This window comes from Eublepharis macularius, chromosome 7 (genome assembly GCF_028583425.1).
Source record: "Eublepharis macularius isolate TG4126 chromosome 7, MPM_Emac_v1.0, whole genome shotgun sequence".
Taxonomy (NCBI): domain Eukaryota; kingdom Metazoa; phylum Chordata; class Lepidosauria; order Squamata; family Eublepharidae; genus Eublepharis; species Eublepharis macularius.
The window spans coordinates 81,300,504-81,324,523 of NC_072796.1; the positions used below are offsets into that span (position 1 = coordinate 81,300,504).

At 41.4% G+C, this 24,020-nt stretch overlaps 1 protein-coding gene across 1 annotated transcript in view; it reads right to left on the minus strand.

The window, feature by feature from the left end:
- Positions 1–24,020, minus strand: part of KLHL14 (kelch like family member 14) — an 87,963-nt gene that overhangs the window by 51,347 nt on the left and 12,596 nt on the right. Inside the window, exon 2 of the mRNA XM_054985764.1 lies at positions 15,115–15,236. Within this exon, the coding sequence (XP_054841739.1) occupies positions 15,115–15,236 (122 nt within the window). The remainder of the gene's footprint in view (positions 1–15,114; positions 15,237–24,020) is intronic.

Sequence of the window (24,020 nt, forward strand, 5' to 3'; positions counted from 1 at the left end):
ATCTGATCCAAGCCAGAATATTAGCCGTGGCTTCATGGCCAGAGAGATCAGGGTCTGATCCCACGTTTCCCCCGTGGGCCAATTGTGGTGACAATGGTGAGCCAGGGGACTCCATATCACTAAGGGTTGCTTCCACGTTCTTGCCCTGAGACGCAATTGCCTCTGCCGCCATTCCTGCCAAAACTTTCTTGCCTGGGAAAGTGAAAGCACAAAATGCGGGGTTTTTAATAATAGAGCTAAGCAACCCCCAGAGGTCTGCTTCCAAGCCCCCCCGTAGTACTCCAGCTGGTATGCACACACACTCCCCCCCACCGAACGATATTTCCTACCTCTCTCAGCCGTTCCGGCGCGAATTGGGGCCTCGCCGCTTGTCTCCTGCCGCTGCTGCGTTCTGCTGCAGCCGCGGCTACGCCAATTGCCGTTTTGGCGCCAAAAGCGGACGTCTTCTTTTCTGCAGCTGCTGGGGGCTCCCCCTGCGCTTTGCCGCTGGCCCTGCAGAACCGGGTCCCTTCTGCTAAGGGATCGTCGGTTCTGCCACTCGCAAACCGGCTCCGCTTTCCTGCGGCTTCTTCCGATGGGGGGGGGGGTTGGAGGAACAAGTCCTTCCTTTCCCCTGCGAGCCTGCGCCGTTCCAAGAGAATGCTTCCCCTAGGTCGATTTTTTGCTCTTCAAGAGCAAAGTTGTCCGTCTCCCTGCCACAGCAGGGCCGGAAAAAACTGGAGAGCAGAGGGAAGCCCCTCCCCCCTAGGATCGCACGTTTGTCCGACCCTGCTGAACAGGAGGAGGAGCTACCCACAAGTCATGACTGACTGCCCCACTCTCAGGACCACGGGAGAATGGAAGTGCATTATCCAACGTGTGCGGAATCACTCGCAGTTATAGTCCTGCTTCCTGAGTAATCAGGGCAGGAGACCACTATAGAGAGTTGCCATGTTTGTTCCTTTCAGGATTCCTACACCTTTAAGACAGAAGTTCAACTAATATTAATTTTTCCTTCACCTCACTTTTATGCTGAGACGTTTCTTCACTATTTTTTTTCTCTTATGCAGTTATTAGAGGCACAAAAGCTTTGCTTTAAAAAGGTAGTAGCCCTTGATGTCCTTCATTGGGATTGGGGCTGATGAGCTCTAGGCTTGCTGGACCTTCTGGTCCAGAGCGAGAATAGTTGGAGTAAGACCTGTTGATAAGGCTGGTACATGTACCTCGAATGATGTTGGTAGGTCTGCTGGTTTTAGTATCACTGTTTGGAGGAGTACTGCTGCTGCTGTTGTGGTGCGATGACCCCCAAAGAACGTGCAGTTTATTGATTCTTTTTCATTTGTTGTAATGATTCATCTGTACGTTCGGAGAATAAGGAGGAACCCTCAAACTGGAAGTCCTCGATCTTGTTTCATTTCTCTTGGGGAAGCGTCATGGATCTTTGCCAAGCATGGTGTCTGAGGACTATGGCAGATGGCATAGCTCTGGCTGAGCAGTCTGCTGTGTGTTTACCCACCAACATTTGTTGTTTAGCGAGCCTTGACGCCTGTGTATAAGATGACAGGCGGTCCCACAAAAACAAGTTGTAAGAACCCATAACGGTTTGGTATTTTGTGATACGGAACTCAAGGGCTGCCAAAGAGTAGACTTTGCACCCTAGGGCATCTAGTTTGTGCCCCTCCTTGTCTATAGGGGATGAGTGTGAGCCATAGTGGTGTTGAGATTGGACCTCTTCAGTAACAAGCGAGGATAGGCATGGGTGTGTGAAAAGGAAGGTGCAGTCCTTCTGCTGGAGCTTATAGGAGTTTTCAATCCTCCTTGAGATCGCAGGTGAAGATGCTGGTTTTTCTAACACCTTGTGCACGATATCCAGTAGGTCCTCTACAGGAGTGAAGGCTACTGAACCCGGTGAGGTAGAGGGCTTGCAACACCTTGCTCTTCGGTTTCGGTGTGGCAGTAGAGACATCAAGATCCAATGCTCATGCCATTCACAGCATCTGTTCTGTGAACAGTTGAGAGTCTTCTGTGGGAGAGACCGAAGCTGTGTCTCCAACAGCTTCCTCCAAGGAAGGATCTGAGGCAGGATCCAAGACTGGATCCGAATGATGTGAGGTCGCCTCATTTCCTTCATCGAAATCTTCTGAGAAACACGAGGAGCGGTCATGGAACCAACGGGATCCGGTGGATGAAGAAGTTGGATCCGGGGGTGGTAAGAATGACGGCACCAACATTGGAATACCTGCTGCAGGTGTTGGAATCGACACAGGAACTGGCGTAAGGGTTGACTGCATAAGCAGCGGGGCTGATTGGAGCCAGGTGAGGAACTCTTGACAATTCAGGGGCTGCTGAAGTGGTACAGTTTGTGGCCACAAAGAGCTCTCCACTACTGGAGGCAAGGCCCAAGCTGCGGAAGATGCCATAGGTTCTGGAGGTATTGCACGCAGGCTCACGGCTGAAGCCACTCCCGTATCCAGTGAAAATGCCAGTTGAAAGTCCACAGATTTATCTCTTCCTCATCCCCCTGGAAGAAGGGAGTTGGAGGAGGTGATGGTGTCGCTGGTGGGCGAAGTATCTCTTCCTCAATGGTAAGAGATGGTGCCAAGGAAGAAGAGTGGTGGTGTTGGTGTGAAGATGTTGAGGCCAACTTCTTAAGATGTTTCAATTTTGCCTTAGCCTTTTAAGGCAGAGGTTCCGATGCTGCACGACCATCCCCAGCAGGAGAGCGGCGCTTCCTCGATTCCGGCTTATCCTTTGACTTCGAGTTCTTAGAAGAAATTGTAGGTTCTGATGTTGGAACAGGTGTCAGAGCCGACAGTCGGGGCCGGTTTGGATCTGGTGAGGTTGCCCTGGATCTAGAAGAGGTCCGATTGGAATGTACCTTCGGGTCCTGCTCTGCTGATTGGGACGCAGCCGCCCTTAGGAGTAAAGCGTTTACAATGTTAGCAGGCCCCAACATTGTGTCCCTCACCCAAGCAAAGTAGGCAAAGTTCATGCTCCTCAGAGTGTGGCATCTTCATGCCGCAGTGTGAGCATTTTTTGAACATGAGATGAAGTGGACATTGTATTTGTGCACCAACAAGAATAGAAAAGTAGAGAAAAACAGAACTACAAAGAGAGAGAGAGAAGAGAAAGAACCTTCCTTAATGGTGGCAAGAAAGGAATTGAGGGAAGAGGGGTAGCTCCGTCCAGCAACATCGCATTTGGCGGGAACGATCCGTGCAGGCGTGCTGCTGCGAAGGAGCACCCCATAGCATTAGAAAGGTTGTAAAACCTTTCTGACGGCTGGCCTGTGTCTGTGCAGTCCCAATGTGGGACTGCACTGAAGACCAACGACAAATTTCTTTTTTTAAAAAAGTTGGATGTTCAGAATACTGAAAGCAAAAGACAATCAAGAGAAGGCACAAGTACAATCAAAAGACAACCAAAGAAAACACAGATGTCCAACATGTGTAAATAATGCTAATCCGCTGTGCCAAACTAGGGTGCATAGAAAGGAAAATAAATGAAAGATTTGAGAACACAGACTGCGTTCTGAGCAAGCTACACAACTGGAAGGTTCCAGAGAACAGCTGGTGCAGTATGTGAATCTGTGGACCTATCCGCAAGGGTATCTGTGGACTCCTATTCAACAAACGAGTTCTTCACAGTCCTTACAAGCCGCTTGTGCAACGATTTACCACTGTATGTTGCGGCATAGATAAGATGGAGTATACATGAAGTGAAGATGGAAAGTGCCATCAAGTCATAGATGACTTATGGCAACGTCTGCTGGGGTTTTCAAGGCAAGATATGAACAGAGATGGTTTGTCATTGCTTGCCTCTGCATAGAGACCCTGGTCTTCCTTAGAGGTCTCCCATTCAATTGCTAACCAAGGCTATCCAAGTCAGGGCATATCCAGGACAGGGCAGAAATGAATTAAATTAACAAAATTAATAAACGTTACTTTATCACAGTGAAGGTGCATGGATGCTGAATGTGTACCAGCACCCTTCCAGATTTCATCGCTCAACACACCCACCACCACACCTTGCAGAGTGCTGAAGTAGCAGTTTTCATGCCCCTGGCACTGCCTTATCCCACGCCCGCCAGTAAGGATGAAAGGTCCCCATCTCATGCAGCCCTTCCTCACAAGTTGATCTGCTGGCAAGGGTGGCTCATACTTGCTCTGTGGCAAACCAGAGTGCTTACGTGTCAACAGATTTATTGTCAAGTAAGTATTCCAGTCTGCCAACAAAGTAGCCTGGGGTACTTTCTCTAAGTAATTCCTGTTTCCTTGTGAGGAGAAGAACTGGTTTGGGCACAGAAAAAACAACATATAGTTTTCTTACTTTTCGCACAATGAAATAAAAATTATATTCCACATATTCTGGCATAAATTGGAACAGAAGAAAGTCTCATTTAAGTATTGACACACATTTTGCTAAATAACAGCAGCATAAAAAGACAAGGAGAACATGAAAATCCACTCACAAATACAGAATACATTTTGACAATATGCTGGATTTTCACTCTTCATTAGAACTTTTCTATCTCTCTCTTAGATATGCAGTCATGAACCATTAATAGGAGTTGCGTGGTTGAATTCCCATGCATCACGCTTACAGCAGACACCGTGTGCTCAACTTCTCTCTCTCTTTGTCTCTCTCTCACACACAAATTTCTCACTGCCTTTTATCTTTTTTTTTTACAATTATCCACTGTCATTTCTCTGTGAAAAGTAAAGCCATGTCTTCTAGGAAACTGGCTCCACCTTCTAATAAAACACAAATACACATTTATTGTGTAGTTCTCCTCATCTGAATATTTCATGTATTTTGTCTCTTATGCGGGTAAAAGCAAGCATAAGACTTAGTTGAAAACCACAGTAAAGGATTTAAACAAAAAGAGATAATGTAAATATTGTTTATATTACTACAGCAGTTGTATGAGCTAGGAGAGTCTTCTACAGATTCTACAGATATCCACAGTCTTCATTAAAGCTATCTAGTACACACAGTTGAAGCTGCGGCCTTAGTAATGAATTGGTGTTTGCCCATGCTTTTCAATACAGGGCTGAAACCAATCTCAACACAACACTTAAGCAGAAGCCCTGGTGCTTGCAACTGCTGAATGAATAAAGTGAGATGCAGAAAATGTATTGGGGCCACTGGGAATTGTTCACCAAATCAAATTGGGTGTCCAAATTGTGCATAGATTGTGCATAAGTATGATGAATGTAAACTGTCGGTCTCTGAGCACTATAATGGGGATTTATCAAGAGATTAAATTCACCCCCATTTCCTTAAACACCAAATTTTGCCCCTATTATTCTATAACTAATCAAGGCAAGTCACTGGATGCTAACTAAGCAAAGAGCCCTCAGTGATTCCCTGGCTCAGTTTCATTCATGTTCGGGACCAGGAATGGTGGTCTCCATGAGCTGGCAGAGAGCATCTACATGATGCAAAGGAAGCGGCAGCGCACAGGGCGCTGGTCGTTCTGTTCTAAGCATGATCCTGCCCTTCTCACTGTTTACAATTAGCAGAGCTATCAATCCATTACTTTTTAAAAAAAGATGTGAACTGGCACCATGTCACTATTCCCTTGTCAGCTTTTACTTGCTGATTTAAATCAGTCCACACTGGAATCAAACCCCTATCATGCGCTTATCCCAGTATTACCTTGCCATTGAGCTACCAGGAAGTTCACAGTGCTGTTTGCTTTCTGTTGTGGCTTCCATTCCCCCCTGTGCTATGTTGGTTCCCATAGACAGCAATATAAATGTAGTGTGTGAAGTGTTGTGTAAAAGTATTCAGGAAGGCGCTGTTTCTACAATGGAGTTCTACCCCTTCTCTTGAAAATCCTCTGAATTCTGCATCTAAGCTACTTACCCTCAGTCTTCTAGGGACCTGTGAGTGAAGACATGCTGGGGTTTCTTTCAGACTAGCAGGTTGTGCATTATGTGGGGTGTGCAAACTGGCCTATGTGACATCACAGGGTTAGTTAATCACCAACATGTATTGGCTGGTGGTGATTTCAATGAATGGTTAGTTTGGGGCATCATAGGTGCACAAAGATATGATTGAAAGAGGCCGAACAGTTGACAGGAATACTCTGAATGTGGAAGTCATTGCCACAATAACTTTTTGTTGTGAAATCTATTGTTGTCCAACAAGTTCTGCTGCTAACTGAGGACATGATTGTGACTACATCATGCTAGTGTTAGTCCTGGTATATAACGGTTGCCTACAGTGCCAAGATCAGAAGATCACCTGACTGGCAGCAATCTTATATGCATTTACTTGAGAGAAAGTTCATAAAAATCAATAAGCCTTACTTCTGTGTAAATATGCATAAGGATCAAGGTGTAGGTTTCCATTTTTGGATGCGGCACAGCATGTTTAGTAGCCATCAAACTGATATCTGGCTTTCAATACTGTGATGCTTTCATATTGCAGGAAACTGATTAGACTTACTCCCAGCATTGTTTATAACACAAAGTTGCAGTTTAATATAATAGAGAATCATTTTCTAATTTTTAATAGGCATAGACATAATCACACAAATATTTTAGGGAAGTAACTCCACAAGGAAATGGAAAATATGCCCTATATTAAAACAAAACTAAAACTAAGGCACCAATCCTGCATACAGTCACTTGGAAGCAAGTTGCTGTGAAATCAATGCTATTTACTTCTGAGTAAATTTGGATAGGCTTTGGATATAAGATTCAATCTTAGCCCTGGACTTGCAAACCCAGCAAACAAAGTTTTAGGTCTAACCTGATATTAGCTTTGCAGTTCTCACAAATAAATGATGCAAAAGCATGATACATTTAGGATACATATTCTGGAACAATTTGGAGTCAAGGCCGTTTCCACATGTTGTTAAAGCAACGGGCTACTTACTCAATGCTGGTGTTTTGTTTTTTACAGATTCCAGATGCCTCCGATTTCAAAGCGGAAGCAGGCAGTTTGTCTTGGTTCTGATCAGCGTCTTTTCGGAGACCGGGATTTCCTGCTCTTTCCTATGCCGGGTCAAGGATGCTGATCAGACGAAAGACAAACTGCCTGCTTCCGCTTTGAAATCGGAGGCATCTGTAAAAAAAAACGCCAGCATTGAGCAAGTAGCCCGTTGCTTTAACAACATGTGGAAACGGCCCAAGATTGTAGGGTTGATTTGATGCTTCCACAATCGATGCTCCCTGAAAAACATTTGTAGTTGTGGGTTCTCTGTCATACCAGGTGGAACCACAGACCTTGGAGTCTTAGGGCCAAACTACAAGTGACGCCTGACACAGGTTGGACGCTTGTCAGCTTCCCTCAAGTTTTGATGGGAAATGTAGGCAGCTTGGCGGAATGTTGGACAAGTGACAGTTGAAAAGTCCATTGGACAGCAGTCAGAGAGTCAAGCTGCAAAAGCAGGATGCCTATATTTCCCATCAAAACTTGAGGGAAGCTGACAAGTGTCCAACCTGTGTCATTCGTCACTTGTAGCTTGGCCCTTAGTCAAATGATGAATCAGAAGACCATCTGATACAGAGAGAGGTAGTTCATTTTTCAGCAATAGCTAACTATATCCACTGATTTCACCAACAGGAAAATTAATCACAGTGCTTGATATCCACAAGAACTAGCACAGCCAGAGTTAGGGTTGCCAACTACCTGGAGAAAAAAATGCTCTCTCCTTTTAGAAGGCTTGATGGGATATTATTTACCAGGTGATATTTTCCATGCCATGAAAAGCTTCTGTACTGCCCATTTCTCCACATAAAGTCTCTGCTAAAGACAGAATATTAGCCAAGAGTTGATAGTGTATTGCGCATGTTAAATGCTCTTTTGCTGACTCACCCTTTATTCCCACACACTTGGCCCACGCAAAGTATATGTTTTAAGTAAGTGAATTTTATCTGTGTCATAGGACTCATATAACATAATTGTGAACAATGATGTTAGTGGGTGGTTCAAGGTAGCAACAGAAGCATTTCATTGTTACCAGCAAGTTCAGATTTATAAAAATACCATTAATAGTATTTTAGAGTTTGATACCTGCTTAACACTGAAATTGTTACACAGCAATCAAACGAAACCTGCAAGTGCTATGTTTTAATTATGGTTAATTTGTACAGCCATAGTTTTGTGTAGTCCTAAAAATTACTTTGATAAAGTGTTGTTGTGCTGAATATTACTAACAGAAAAAAGAAATTTTGGCCTCAGTTGTTTGAAGTAAGCTAAAATAATAGTAACATCTAAAAGAAAGAATCTATAGGTTTTTTATATTCAGAGTTGCATAGCATTTCCCAAAAAAATTCCTACCACTAAGGCAATGATGTATTACTTTTACTTTCATTATATGTTTTTAATCAGAGCGAGACTTCACACTAGACAAAGCGATGCTTTATGCATGATCTCACTTGTTTTTGCTAAGATCTTTTGACAAGATTAATTTTACTTTAATGCTTTTGTCTTGTAGTATTGGTTAAGATGATAGGGATGAACCAGGGCTAAAACACTTGCTCTTCTATCCTGGTGTCCCTGAGCATTTAAGAAAAACACTTAGAATTGAGAAAAAGATAAATCCAGCTGGAATTAAATTTCTTGCTGTCCTAATGTAAGGGTGCATGCTATTAAAAAGAAGATATCATTACTGGATGTTACTTTTACTGCTGATGCTTTACAATGATTATAGTCATCTGTCTAATGTCATTAAGGGAGATTGACTCTTATATCCAAATTCTAATCAAATTTACTCAGAAGTAGATAGCATTGATTTCACAGCAACTTGCTTCCAAGTGACTGTATGCAGGATTGGTGCCTTAGTTTTAGTTTTGTTTTAATATAGGGCATATTTTCCATTTCCCTGTGGAGTTACTTCCCTAAAATATTTGTGTGATTATGTCTATGCCTATTAAAAATTAGGAAAGGTTCCCTATTATACTGAACTGCAACAATGTTTCATAAACAATGCTGGGAGTAAGTCTAATCATTTTCCTGCAATAGGAAAGCATCACAGTATTGAAAGCCAGATAGTAATTTGATGGCTACTAGACATGCTGTACTGTATCTAAAAATGGAAACCCACAGCTTGATCCTTATGCATATTTCACGGAATCACAGAGTTGGAAGGGGCCATACAGACCTTCTAGTCCAACCCCCTGCTAAATGCAGGATGAGCCAGAAGTACAAAGAAGTACATAGAAGTTAATCTTATTGATTTTTATGGACTTTCTTTCAAGTAAATGCATGTAAGATTGCTGCCAGTCAGGTGACCTTCTGATCTTGGCACTGTAGGCAACCGTTATATACCGGGGCTAACACTAGCATGATGTAGTCACAATCATGTCCTCAGTTAGCAGCAGAACTTGTTGGACGACAATAGATTTCACAACAAAAAGTTATTGTGAAAATGACCTCCACATTCAGAGTATTCCTGTCAACTGTTCAGCCTCTTTCAATCATATCTTTGTGCACCTATGATGCCCCAAACGAACCATGCACTGAAGGCACCAGTCAATACGTGTTAGTGATTGACTAACCCTGTGATGTCACATAGGCCAGTTTGCACACCACACACTTTTCATTTCACTGGAAGACATTGGTCATGCTTGAGTTGGAAGTGTCGAATGCTGGCAGAACATGCTCCAAAGTGAATCATTACTTCTTCAGAGCAAACCTCATGAGCTGGACTTTCCCCTTCATGCTGCACTAAACCAAGCTCCCCCAAATTTTGTTCTTGTGAGTCAGAAGACCCTGAGGAACAGCACAGGCAGTAAAATGAAGGAGGGCTGTGAGGGCAAGGTTAGCAGAAATCACCACCCGCCTTGTCCAGAGATGGTGATGCCCTTAAGTTTTTGGAGGTACATGGTTATACGAGCTAAGGCAGCCGCAAAAAAAAAAAAATGCTTTCTGCAACCTCTCCCTAGCTTGGAAAATGGCTTCCTTACCTCAACATCGCCACCTGGATCCATGCTATGGTAACATCAAGATTTGATGATTGTAATGCACTATATATAGGTCTCCCATCGAAACTAACTAGGAGACTCCAATCTGTGCAAAATGCTGCGGCTTAACTGTTATCAGGAGTGAGCACGAGCATGAACATCACTCCCATTCTACAGTCCAGCTACCCATTAGTTACTGTGCTCAGTTCAAGGAATTGGTTATCACTTACAAAGCTCTTCATAGTCTTGGTTTGGCATACCTACGCGACCGCCTCCCTCCCTATGCTCCTCCATGGCAGCTTTGCTCTTCCAAACAGGGTCTCCTGCAGGTGCCACCCTGCACATCGGCAAATCGACAGCAGCCTATACACGGGCTTTCTCTGTGGTGGCCCCCACCCTGTGGAATGGACTGCCTGAGGAGGTCAGGAGAACCCCCACTCTCCTGGCTTTCCGCAAACGATACAAAACCGGATTATTCAAAAAGGCTTTTTATTCAGATAGGAGGGCTGAATTGTAGGAAGGGAATCTCAGATGATCCGCTAATGAGTTAAGAATCATAGACCTCATCACTATGTTGTATTGGATTCTTACTAATACTATGTCTTCGTGAACTTTGTATCTATTTACCCTATGGCATTGTTTATAAAAATGTTCCCGATATTGACTGTACTAATCATACACTGTGTAATCCACCTTGAGTCTCAGTGAGAAAGGTGGACTATAAATGACATAAACAAACAAACAGATACATAGATACAAGACAACAGTATATTTTTAATTGGGAGTGTGCACAGGGAAAAAATCGGTTTATTTGGTTCGGTAATATTGAAATGGGGAAAAAAATCAGAATTCGGGGAATATTGAATTCATTCTCCAGTTCAGTTTGGTAATATAGAACAAATTCAGTAAAATTCTGCCATTGTTTCCTATGGGAAACTCAATTCAGAAATTTCCAGTGGCCTAAAGAGGTATCGTTTTTTGACCAAATTTCACCAAATTTGCAGAGGATCCATTCCTAACTGTCCTCTAATGACCCACCAAGTTTCATAAAGATTGGAGCAGGGGGTCATTTTATGTGCCCCCAGCCACCTCCAATCTCCATTACTCCCTATGGGGAAAATTTACAACGATCTTATCTTTAAAACACTTTTTAAAAGTTCATACTTAACAACTGTCTCAGGATACCCAAAAAGTACACCTAAACACCACTAGCTTAAGTTAACACATTGAACCAAGCACCCCAACAAACATTCCTCCCAGAAGACCAACCAACAATTGAACACCTGACCAAACCAAACTTCTACGCCAACAGAAAACAGAAGCCAGCAAAAAACAACAACCCAAATGTCTGTAAAGAAAGCCCAACAATAGGGGAAAACAACTGCCCCAGAAGACCAAATGAATGTCATAAAATTAACAGGAACTATAAAACTCCAAACAAATTATTCACAACAGGTTAAAACAACCCCAGAAGAACAAGCAGAAAAATGAACAATAAATATAACCAATTTCATAAGCCAGAAATCAGAGCACCCCCCCCCCGCAAAAAGCCCATCCAAAGACCCCCAGTAAAAAAGCAGTTTTTAGAATGCAAACTTAAAAAAACAAAACCCTTTTCTCTTCCCTCCCACCCCCATCCCTCTCAGACACCCGGCCAACTCCCTCCCCTCAAAGAGAGAAAAAAGCCCAGCGAGTCTAGGACTCTCAAACCAGGTAGCCAGGAATTCATTCCATTCACTGGCAGTAGGATCCAGTTGCAGTCCAAAGAAGGCCAAGAGAGAAATCCAAGAGCCAGCAGCAGCAAACAGGCAGTGTCTCTCAATCTTCAGGCCTGAGCAAAATGGAGGCTGACTGAGGCAAGCCTTCTAATTTAAAAAAGGCACTCCCCTTCTTGAGAAACCCATTAGCCAGAGAAGGAGAGCTGCTGGACACTCACACTCACACTCTCCCCTCCCTTCCCCCCTCTGCCTCTGACACACTCCCCTGCCCTTCTCCCCCCTCTCATCTGGTAAAAAGTGTTTCTTTGCTGTTCCTTAGGACATCAAGGAACAGTACTGCCATGTTTCCCGAATTTTAACAAATTTTATTGAATAAATTTGGCAAACTTAAATTCAGTATTACAGAATTCATTCAATAGTACAGATTTAAGTTTGGTAACACCAATCTTACCAAATCAGATAAAATTTGGTAATTTTTACCAAATACTGAACCAAATTGCACATCCCTGATTTTAATGTAGGAGTGACCTGTCAAAATATTTTCATCTTCCAGAACTCTTCAGCAGCTGCATAGCTAAGCAAACATTTCAAAAAGCATGTAGTACGCACAGGTGAGCAGGACTGTATCTGCTGGCCTCACAGGCAAGGGACATGCATTCAACCAAATGTCTGCAGCAAGATCTCTTCTAAATGAGCAGAAAAGCTGCAGCATTCTCAGTTGCATGGAACAACCAGCATATGTACTCTTGTACACACCTGGGACTGGCTGCAAATGTCTGTCTGAATTCACAGACATTAAGGATGGGCCTTTCAAGTATAACTCTACTCCCCTCTCTATTTGTGCACATTGCATGTAATTTTTAATGTTTGCATAGGGTTTAACTGTTGCAAGCCAAAACTGCTTTGAGGCCTAGGACTGACAGGGGAAAATCTGGCCCGATTCTGACATCTTCCTAGGTAACAGACTTCCTGGATAAATTCAGTGAATTTATTTTGAAGGTTATACTGAGAACCTAGGTGTTTTCAATTATAATGCTTTGGAGTAATTAATTATGGAACAAAGAATAGAAAAACTGATTATTAATTTATCCTAAATGGTTCAGATACAAAACATAAATTTGGTTAATTTATGAAGTAACAGTGGCCATAATCCCACACATCATCCCAACTAAAATCAGTTCTCTTAAGCATGCTTAATTCTCAATTGGTTATGATCAGTAACTACAGCATTATCAAATTATATCTGAATAGAAAACTGCACAGAAAATTCAACAGCCATATTTGATTTCAAAAAAGAAATTTCTCAGATGTAAAAAAAATTCAATTGAACTAACTATGATTAGGATGAAGAAATTAACTCCCCCCCTCTCCAATGCACAGTCAAACTTTAGGTATTTATTGAAATAGGATGTTGTGAGTGACAGCCACCAGTATTGATGTCTCTTACAAAATATCTGACCCAACTGATAAGGTTATACATGTTGAATTTCACTAGCCTGAAAGCAGGATGAGGGAGAAAAATTTAAGAGAAAGGGATTCAATCCAACATTGTAACGATACACAATTATATAGTTATAAACTCACCCAAAACACTGATTCTTAGTGATGTCAGTCATGGAAGATCTCAGTGCAATTTTCCCCTGGGGTGCACTTGTTCAGTGTCTTCCTGCTTAATATAACTACTCTGCTTAACAAGCTAATCTACATTAGTAGGAGTTTCAAATGGGCTGGAAGGGCCAACATTCAAGGATTTAGATTATCAGGAATCAAATATTATTTCTTTCTTACCTGGTACCATTACATTGAAAGTGTTAGCCATGTCTGTAGAGCAGTGAATATGTATTTGATACATTTGATTCTGGTGCACAAGTGAGACTTGTGGCATGCTCACTTCCACAATGGGTTCTTTTTAATTTGTCAGAGAAGAAGTCTTGCACAGTTACTCCTAGGCTGTTTTTTCAGACTGATATTTTCCTTTATATCATTTGTTCTTAAAAAGGGGGTCTGCTATTCCATATATACTGTAATAGGCTTTCTGTTTACTGATAAAATTCAACTGGTATTGTGTCTGCTGTATAACAAAGTAGACTTTGTATTCTATGGCTCATTTCATCTTCTAGTTGCTATATACAACATCATCTCCTGCATATCCAGCATACTAGTGCTCAGGGAATCTTTTGTTGCAATTGATGTTGATGATTGTCAGGTTTTGGCAATAAACAACATTCAAGAAGTTTTGTAGCAGGATTGCATAAATCTTTACCTTAGATATATTCTGCAGACAAAATATTATCTTATGGAAAGGCTTTAAATACTGAAGAAAACATAACATTTTGTAAAATATTTGAGACAGCAGTTGACAAAATGGGTCACTACAATGTCACTGTTGGTGCCAGGGCACAATTTATTCCTTTATGCACTAGCAACAATAAGTATTATTGCACAGTGATGTTCCCTTACATGCTTTTTTGTTTCTTCTTGCAACCTCTGCACTATTGCCGTTAAAGTGGCCCACTAGGATCAGGCTGCCAGGGAAGGAACATTTTTGTTAGTAAATCCAAGCTTTACCAGTTGTCTAGCTTTTTAAAGTATGGCTTTGATTTATGGATCAAAATTGCTCATTTATAATTTTATCTGAACAGCTTTAGGCAATTCTGACAGTTAAAAATTTAGTTTTATTGACCAATGCAGCTAGTCTGCCCACCAAGGGACCAGTACATACACAGCCTACTGCACCGGAAAACACACACACAAAAAACTATTATGTGATTCTATGACCAAGTTAGATTGGAAATTGTATCCAATATAAGAATAAGTTCCAAAGCTCAACTTTCAAGACTAAATGTTTGTTGTAAAACACAGCTGCCCTTTAAGAAAGAAGGTGAAAAACCTGGCTAGAAAGCTTGCCAACACAGTTTATCAAAGCTGACATAAGCCACTGATACCTGCTTGTGTCAGCGAGAGCTCTGGGGTACTATGGGAGAAACTCTCTGTATTACTGTAGACATCAAAATAAAAGCTATAGAGTAGAAACTAAAATGGCATACAATACAGAATTCCGTGAACATGAAAGTACAATATTCATTGGACATGCTCCAGCCAAAGACAAGTCCCCTTGGTTTCAATGGTTGTGGTTTAAGCACATGCTTAGCTCTCCCACTGAAAACAATCGGGCTTAAGAGTGCTAGATTTTCCTGGATTGTGTCCATAGCATTAATAGCATAATTGAAAGATATATAAAGGAGAAGGGATGTTTATTTAAGAAAGCTTAACAAGTTTGCTTTGAAAACTTACTGAAATGATTTTAAGCCAGTTTTAATTTAGGCCTAGTCCATTGTAAATTTACTATCTTCCAGCATCTCAATTCATTTTCCCATTGTGAAACCCTTGTAATATACAAACAAATCTCTGTAGGGAAGCAAATCAATAAAGTGTCTAATTTGATTAACCATGTTTTAAAATTCATCAAGGTAATTCAACATAGATAAACTGCTTACTTGTCAGTATTTTCCATGTCTTCTTTTCATCATCGTAATACTGAACCAAATTGCTAGGTAGCCGGTCAGGTCCAGGAGGCAGTCCTCCAACCAACAAAAGCATTTTCTTGTTAGAGCGAATTCTTCATCCAAAAGAAGAAAGAAGATGAATAACCACATTATTGCTGAGTATTTTTAGTAGCAACAAAATCATAACCATCACAGGAATGTTCATTGCTTGCAGTTTTCTACTTCATTTTTTGTTTCTTTTCCCTATCATGTCTCAACAACTTTTTGAATCAAGCAGAAAAAATAATCAGAAAAGCTGCATAGCCTTCTACTTGTGGAATAATAAGTTTCCTTTATGCAATTTGTTAGAGGTTCATTCTAAAACGACCTTTTTTCTTATATTATCCCTTTAAATCATCACTCTTTACAGCTGAATACACATGAAATGCTCTAGAGTTGTACTAAGGTTAAGCATTAAAGTTGCATGTCAAAAATCGTATTAGTCAAAATCATTATTATAAGCCATTCTACACCCAAAGAACCTTGAAAAAATTCAGGTTATGCTGAGGATTTGCAAGCCAACTCTTTAATCACACACTGAAACTTCTATTCTAATACTTCTGTACAATTAACAGCACCTCACTAACAGTTATAGCCTGAACTCGACTTACTTACAAAACACTTTTTTGTTGTTTCTCATTTAGCCCAGTCTCCTGCATTCCCTTCCCCCCTCCTCCACAACCCCTCCCTTCTTTGCTCTCCCTCTGAGCACCACTGGCTATAGCAACACCAATTGGTAAAAATGAGACTGTGATGTTGTTGTGAGCCTCCCCAGAGTGGAGCCCTGCCAATGCTTGCCACTGATCCAGCGGCATGAACCTGCTCAAGTGTGCAAAGTCACTCTAATTCCCTCCCTCTGTTTTTCTACCTTCTCCCCCAGGGGGCAGCCACTGAAAAGAGTGACTACCCACCCATCAAGAGCTGGCAATTCGCTGCTATTAACCGTGACCGTGATTCCCAATCTGCCTGGCAGTTCTTAAGAACAGGACTGCAACATCTTATATGCAGTAAAAGCTGTAATATGCACCCTGGCCTCCATCACTATACCTGATGAATGCACATTTCTTAGTACATTAATGGATTATTTAACACAATTTCAAGAAGAGAAGGGAGAGGAGACCTAGACCCCTAGATGAGTACTGATGCCTTAATAGTCACTTCACATATAATTGAACATTTATCAGTTACACAAAGCCTGGAAAGTGATAAAATCTAAACAGGGAACCATGGTAAGGCAATTCATTCTACTATGTTACTGTGATGTGAAATTTAACTATAAGCACATGCTACTCTCCACACTTTGAGTTCCATATAATATATCACTGCATGATAGCCAGTTCAGTTTATACAGACCCACTTAGTGTTCCTCTAGTTATTATGAATTGTGTTACTCAATTGTTCTTGCAAGGAGAAAAAAAACAAGTCTTCCTTCCTTCCTTTCCGTAGTCAGCATCACTACCATATCAGAGGTATAATTGGGGCAAAGCTTCTGATGTAGACTCTATCTTAATAAAAAGCACTCCAGTAGAGGGAGCTTTATCACTAATGTCCATATACTGTATTCAAAAGAATAAAGCTTGCTTACTTTATCTGGCAGGAGTATCTGGATGACAGACTCATTTACATTTATATCAGTATGGCACCATACTTAAAACATTCTGGAAAATAAACTCAGGTAAATGTGAAATTCCTTCTGTACAGCCTGCAATCAAGGTATCAAGGTCCTAAAACAAATTAGGGATGCTGTATAAAAAATACTCCTGAAAGATGTACAAAAAGTACCTCAGCAATGGTCAAACCTTCTTGGCAAGTGTACCAAAAGTCATTCCAAGACAGCACAACTCTGATGTGTATGTATGCAGCTCACCCCACCTCCCTTGCTTTGGGCTGGATTTACTTCTATTTTATTGAGCCAGGACAAGTAGCAGCACAGCATGGGATATGCAAGTTGGATTCGTTGCCACAGTGAAGCCCATAGGCCTGTTCTTATCTTGGAGTGCAACATAACCCCCTGGTGCCTGCAATATTTGTGGCACACATGCTGCCGATTGGCCACCCAATGTTACATAGTTCAGAAGGGAAAAATCTAATTTCATTTACAACACGGAACAGCAATGACTATGAAAGTGATTGCCACTTATGTGCCCCTACACATGAATGAAGACAGAATACTTAGCACTGGTTTCCTTGACAATTTACTTTTAGCTATTATGTCAAGGCCACCTGTAACAGTGTAATGATAGTTATTACCGGCTTTAAAAGAATTTAGACACTGAATAGCTAGCAGGCACTAACAAAGCTCATGTAAATGAGGAAAGTCTTCAACACTGGAGATCAAATCAGTCCAGTCACTGTCAGTGTGCTTTATCTTCAGATTCATGATTGATAAATGAAAATCTCCATACGCTTCATTCTACCTAGCCCCTGCAAAGAGGGAGTAGAATAAACCATTTTTTAATTTGAGTTAAGGACAACTGAACACATATCAAAAGACTTAACAAAGTTAAGCTATAAGTCACTTAAGCACAGTCATTCTTAATAAGAGAATAAATTGCTTATTCCAACCTCCTTGTGCAGCATGTTTTATTTCCATCACAATCAACTTCACTTGTACTTTAAAATTCTGAAAGCCATGGTAAGGTTACCCAACAAAGAAGTTTATTTCAATTTTTATTCATTTTTGCTTTTCATTCTCATCTAAATAGCTCACTTCAAGCCCCATAGCACTTTAAAAAAACAAAGAAAAATCAAAGGTTCACTTGTCTTAGGTGCAAGATGAATTAAAACAGTGGTCACCTCCTGGTATACCCTTGGGCCCCAATCTAAGTGTTGGGAGCAGGGCTTTTTTTCAGCTGGAACGCGGTGGAACGGAGTTCCGGAACCTCTTGAAAATGGTCACATGGCTGGTGGCCCCGCCCCCTGATCCCCAGACAGAGGGGAGTTTAGATTGCCCTCCGCCAGCAGCGTGGAGGGCAATCTAAACTCCCCTCTGTCTGGAGATCAGGGGGCGGGGCCACCAGCCACGTGACCATTTTCTCCAAGGGCAACCTGCTGAGTTCCGCCACCTCTTTTCCCAGAAAAAAAGCCCTGGTTGGGAGCAAGCAGAAGTCAGGGTTTGCATGCATAGCCCTTTAAAATAAGATGTGAACTGTGATGATAGGTTGATTTTCTGAACCAATGAAGTTTGGAAATGCTTTTTATAAGCAGCCCATATATATATATATATATATATATATATATATATATATATATATAAAATACAGTAGTATAATCTGGATGTTACCCAAGCATGGACAACTATGGCAAGATTATGGTTGCCCAAGAAAGACTGAAGGTGGTATTGATGACACTGGCAAAAGCTGCTCTGAACTGCGGACAACATTTGGTTGTCTATAAGCAAAGCTGAGCTTTAGTTTATTGGCCCTTATCCAGCCTATTATCAATTCCAGGCACCTATTCAGGACATCAATGCTACAGCTGAATTACATTAAAAGGACAAGTATAACTGGCTGACTTTTCACTACAAATCTCAGGATGATTTCATCTAGCAAGTGAGATAAGACTGAAGCACCCTGTAATGTAAAAGCCACAAAAGAAGGTACTGAAAACCTTCCAACTTTCCCATCCTGGCTAAGCAATCCAGAAATATACCATGGTCATGAAATTAAAACAGACTTGAAGCTCCAAAAGAATTAACAGGTTCATACTCCCTGTTTTTATCCTACCAGAATGGCTAGATTGAAACCAGATTGAAATGGATTATTCAGGAATACCTGAGTAGACATCACCTACCTAAGCACCTTATCTCAAAGGGAGAGATTTCTGGCAGGTCAAAAGTTGGCAACAGGTCTGAATCTTCCATAATGTTGCATTCAATGCCCCCACCCCCGACTGAATGGGTCACTTCTTCCTCCTAATCTGATGTCAGCCAAGAAGAGTGAAGTATACAAGCAGCAGGCTGCACCCCTCCAAACATCCAGTTCACACAATCAGGCAGTGATAACTGGAATTTATCCAAGCAGTGGCCAATAAGCTAAAAGCAACATTTTAGAGACTTAAGGCATCCAACAGAGCTTCAAGGTTGCAGTGGACACAAGCGACTTTATTATACAAAGTGCTCTGCCAACAAGTAAAAGCATGTTGCCAAAGGGTGAAACAGACCATCCTCAGCCCCCCTTGAAGAAACTCCCTTACAATACAAAACAATCAGCTGGAAAGCACTACTTGAATGCAACAAAGAAAGTAAGCCCAGATTGAGTTGGACTCACCCTGAGATTTACTCCATTTGTTTTCAGACTCTAATCCACGGAGAGGGCATCTGGGAGATACTGACTTAACTACACAGGTGTCCATGCCTTAGAAGCTGACCAGGACTTCAATATGACCATGACAACAGGAAATTCTCTAACAGTCATCAAGCAACCATCAGAATCCATCAGCCTACAAGGATCTATTTCTTCATCCCTTAAGAACTTCGGAACCCCTACACACCTGAGCCTCATTAGCTGCTGATGGGCCAGAATCAGGAGAACTGTTGAAATTTCTCCTACAAAAAAATTAAATTTATACGTATACAATCTATGTTCTGTGTAACCACCGGAAAAGTTAAATAAAACGGAGTGTACTTAAAATGTGTGTGTGTTGTTAAACTGAATCTTAAGTTATTTTTAACCTACAGAGGACAAGAAAGACGTATCCATTACTGAAAAGTATCCAATACTTAAAAGTATACTTATTGGCAAACCTGTATAAGGCGAAAAGGCCCTCAGGAGATAAGGGATCTAGAATTCTACACTAAACTTTTCCATATTCTGCATTTAGAATCCATTATGCCAAATTATGATAAATATATGCTTCACACAATTTGAAGAGATACTCCATTTCTACTGGTAGGAAAGTTTTTGAACAAGTCTTGATTTCTGCGTTCAACTATTACATGAAGAACTTGTAAGGAAGAGCAGAGATTAACGGAAAAAAACAGAAAAGAAAGGAGGTATGTAAGGGTTCAATTAATAAGAAATGGTCACCTTATTTTGACTGGATCATGGAGGAAGAAGCCAAGAAGGATATTAACTGGAAACTTTGGACCTTGTGCCCGTGGCTGAAGCAATGACAGAAGAAGATTAGGGGAGGGAAGGGAGGGAGGGGAGGGTAAGGAAAAAGGAAACCTGTATAACAATACCGGGAAGTTTACTTTGTAAAAATTTGTGTTAAAATAAAAGGAACAGGTATCACAAAAAAAAGAAAAAAAAAGAAAGGAGGTATGTAAAGAAAGGAAGACAATTCAGACAAAGGGGAGAACTAGCAGTTTGGCTCACAGAAGTAACCCCATTAATATCAGAATTTCTATCCAGTCCTGCCAACATGTTTTTATGGTTTTGGTTTTCTCTAGAAACCAAACTGCAAAGTTATTTTAATTGAAAATGGAGGTTCCGTTTAATGAAGAATAAATATTTTAATAATTAATTTATGTAATTTGTAGTTTCAGGTACATGGTGGTAGATGATCTGCCAATACTCCATCTTGGGATCAAGTGGAGTTGTTAGTCTTCAGTTCAGGACATGCAATGTAAGGGCCTTTACCTGGATGCCATACGTGGCTACTACATCTCTGGAAAGTAGTAACTCTAAAAAGTGCCACCACCCTCAAGTGCCACCACTGTTTCAGCGCTAACAAAGGGTTGCCAACTTCCTGGAGGAAAAAAAACACCTGTCCCTTTTATTTATTTATTCATTTTAATAGTTTTTTATTAGTTTTCTCATATAGGAATAGGGGAGGACAAGGGAAAAGGTAGGGAAGGAATATCCAATATATATCATAGAGTCCGCTCGAGTTAGAATTCTACTTATCTATGTTCTTTCATCATAACATTTTATCAAACATTTAACTGTGATTATTAATAATACATTACAGTAGTGTCTTCATATAGTTACTACAGTCCCTTTTATATATGCTTACTGAGATACTGAGATGTTATTTACCAGATGAAGATATTTACCTGCACACCACAAAAACCTTCAGCAATCCATTTCCAAACACTAAGTTTCTATTAAATGAGCAGTGTATTTTTCTCCAGCCACGCTGGCAACTCTAGTCACAAATATTGTACCCATCTGGACTCAGTGGTTCACATAAACAGTGTTTCTATATAGATATAGTGTTACCAAAATGCCACCGGTGACTCCAAATGTTCCTGAAGCAGCCCTTTAACTTCTGCAGAAATTAATGGATCCTACAATCCACAAGTACAAAATGCTCGTGGAGATGGATCTTTCTGCCTGCCCCAGCAATCCTTGTAAAAACTGTAATTGACTTGTAAAAAGTGAAATTGTGGGGAGGGGCAGGAGACCCTCATGGGCGAAAGCAAAAAGCAAGATTTGGATCCAGTAGCACCTTAAAGACCAAGTGGATTTCCAGGGCATAACAAAGGGAGCTCTGACTCTCGAAAGCTCATACCCTGGAAATCTAGTTGGTCTTTACAGGAGCCAAATCTTGATCTTTCACAACAGACAAACACCACTACTTACCTGAAACTGTGCTGCAATGGGGGGGGGGGCGAGTTGGGCAACACGGCTACCACCTCCATCTTCCATGGGTGGAGTACACCCTTGTATAAAAGTAAGGGAGTGATTTCACTCAATTCCTCCTCTTATTTGCAGCCCCAAGTATTTCTCAATATTTTGGGAGGACCTCCCCCCTTCCTTTTTTGTGGTTACAGGACAAGCATCTTCTGCTCATGGGTTATAATAAGGACTAATCCATGCTTATTTTTTCATCATAAAAGAATTAAGCAACAGATCATTTTTCTAAAAGCTGTTACATAGCTTTGAGCTTGCAATGAAAATGACTAGGTTGAAAAATCTATAGCCTCTATTAGTCCAAAAGAGTGAATGGATAAATGTATCTTTCTCTTCCTGAAAATCCAGCTTCTGGAATATAGTTATATTATAACAGGATAGATTAATTCTTGAATGACATTTTTCACATTAAAACATTTTTTTTAAAAAACCAAACAAAACCCCCAAACAGCAACAATGCAGACAGGGAGGAATAGGTGGGAAGTCAGCTGAGAGCCACATGCTGTGTTCCTGAATAACTCCTGAACGTATACCAAGCTGGCAGACCAGAAGGAAGCCAGTACCCCTCAGGTCTGTTAGCTGGGACCCCTCCCACTACAATGCTGACCTGCCGTCTATTGATTGGCTGGCTGGCCATTTTGAATCCAGGGCTACCTACACAGTCCTGCGGAGGCTGCTGGTCCCTGAGGATAATGGCAGCCGCCCTGTGCTGCATACACGTACATCCTGTGAGCCACAAACAAGGAGCCCCAAGTAAGTCTGGGGCTTCTTTGCCCACTTTTTATTACATTAACTTAGGTGTCTTTTTCAAAGGACCTCCTTATGAGCAAAATAATAAAGAGTCAGATGCATCTGACGAAGAGAACTGTGGTTCCTGAAAGCTTATGCTACAGTAAAGTTGGTTAGTCTTAAAGGTGCTACTGGACTCTATTTTGCTACTACAGACTAACACGGCTAACTCCTCTGGATCTATCTCCTTATGAGCAGTATCTCTCCTAGCTATATCTGAAGACTATACCTTGTGTAGTCAGTTTAGTGTAGTGGTTAAGAGCAGTAGGACTCTAATCTGGAAAACCGGGTTTGATTCGTCACTCCTCTACTTAAAAGACAGCTGAGTGAGCTTTGGTCATTTGCAGTTCTCTTAGAGCTTTCTCAGCCCCACCTACCTCACAGAGGGTGTCTGTTTGTGGGGATAATAATGACACTGACTTTGTAAACCACTTTGAGTGTGGCGTTAAGTTATCCTGAAGAGTGGTATATAAGCATAAGGTTGTTATTATAAAGTGGCATTAACTTTTCATTCAGTATTTCATTCAATATTTCTTTATTCCTTTAAATTATATACCACTACTGCAGAGATCTGATGGAAAGAGCTCACAAAGCAAAAACAAACATAATATTATCCTTCCATTTTTATGCATTCATGTTTTCTATTATAAAATTAAAAGAAGGGGACCTGTGAAGATTCACGGGGTAGGGAGAGGGGAGGCTGATCAGCTGGCCGGCAGGGAAGGGGCCCACGCCTCCTCCTCTGGGGCCCGCGCCACCTCCTCTGCCGCCACAGCGGCCAGTTGGGCAGCAGAGAAGATCGGAGCTGGCTCCTCCAGGGCTCGCACCGCCTCCTCCTCTGCTGCAGCGGCCATCTGGGTGGTGGGAAAGTCCGGAGCTAGCTCCTCTGTCGCTTGCAGCAGCACGGAAAGGGGCATCTAAACCCCCGCCGGCTGGATCAGCTGCTTAGCGGGGATGTCTGCAGCCAAGCAGCTGATCCCGAAGTTTAAATGCCCCTTTTCGTGCCACTGCGAAGCGGCACAGAAAGGGGCATTTAAACCCCTTGACTCGAAGCTTCCCAAAGCAATACAAATCGCTTCAGGAAGCTTTGATTCAGGGTTTCCGAATTGGGTCCAGCATGCTAGGCCCAATTAGGAAATTCTGAATAATTGTGAATCGGGTTCAATTCAGGTACTTTACCTGAATTGGAAACCTGAATCGCACACCTCTAGTCTCTATAGTTAAACTCTCTTTGGGAATTTGGTTTCTAACCTTGTGTTATTCAACACCAACTTTTCCTATCCATCTAACAATCAACCATGTCTTTTCATTATAATCTTGAGTCACCAATTTATTCTTCAGGTCAACTGAAGATCTCTATCTGTTATTTTGAAAGAAACTCTGTGTTCATCGCATGAAATCTTGCGAAGTTTCCTATATATTAGATTAAGCCCTTCTAGTATGTTGAGGCAGACATTAATAGGGAGTGCATTTTTAATCTGCAGACATCAT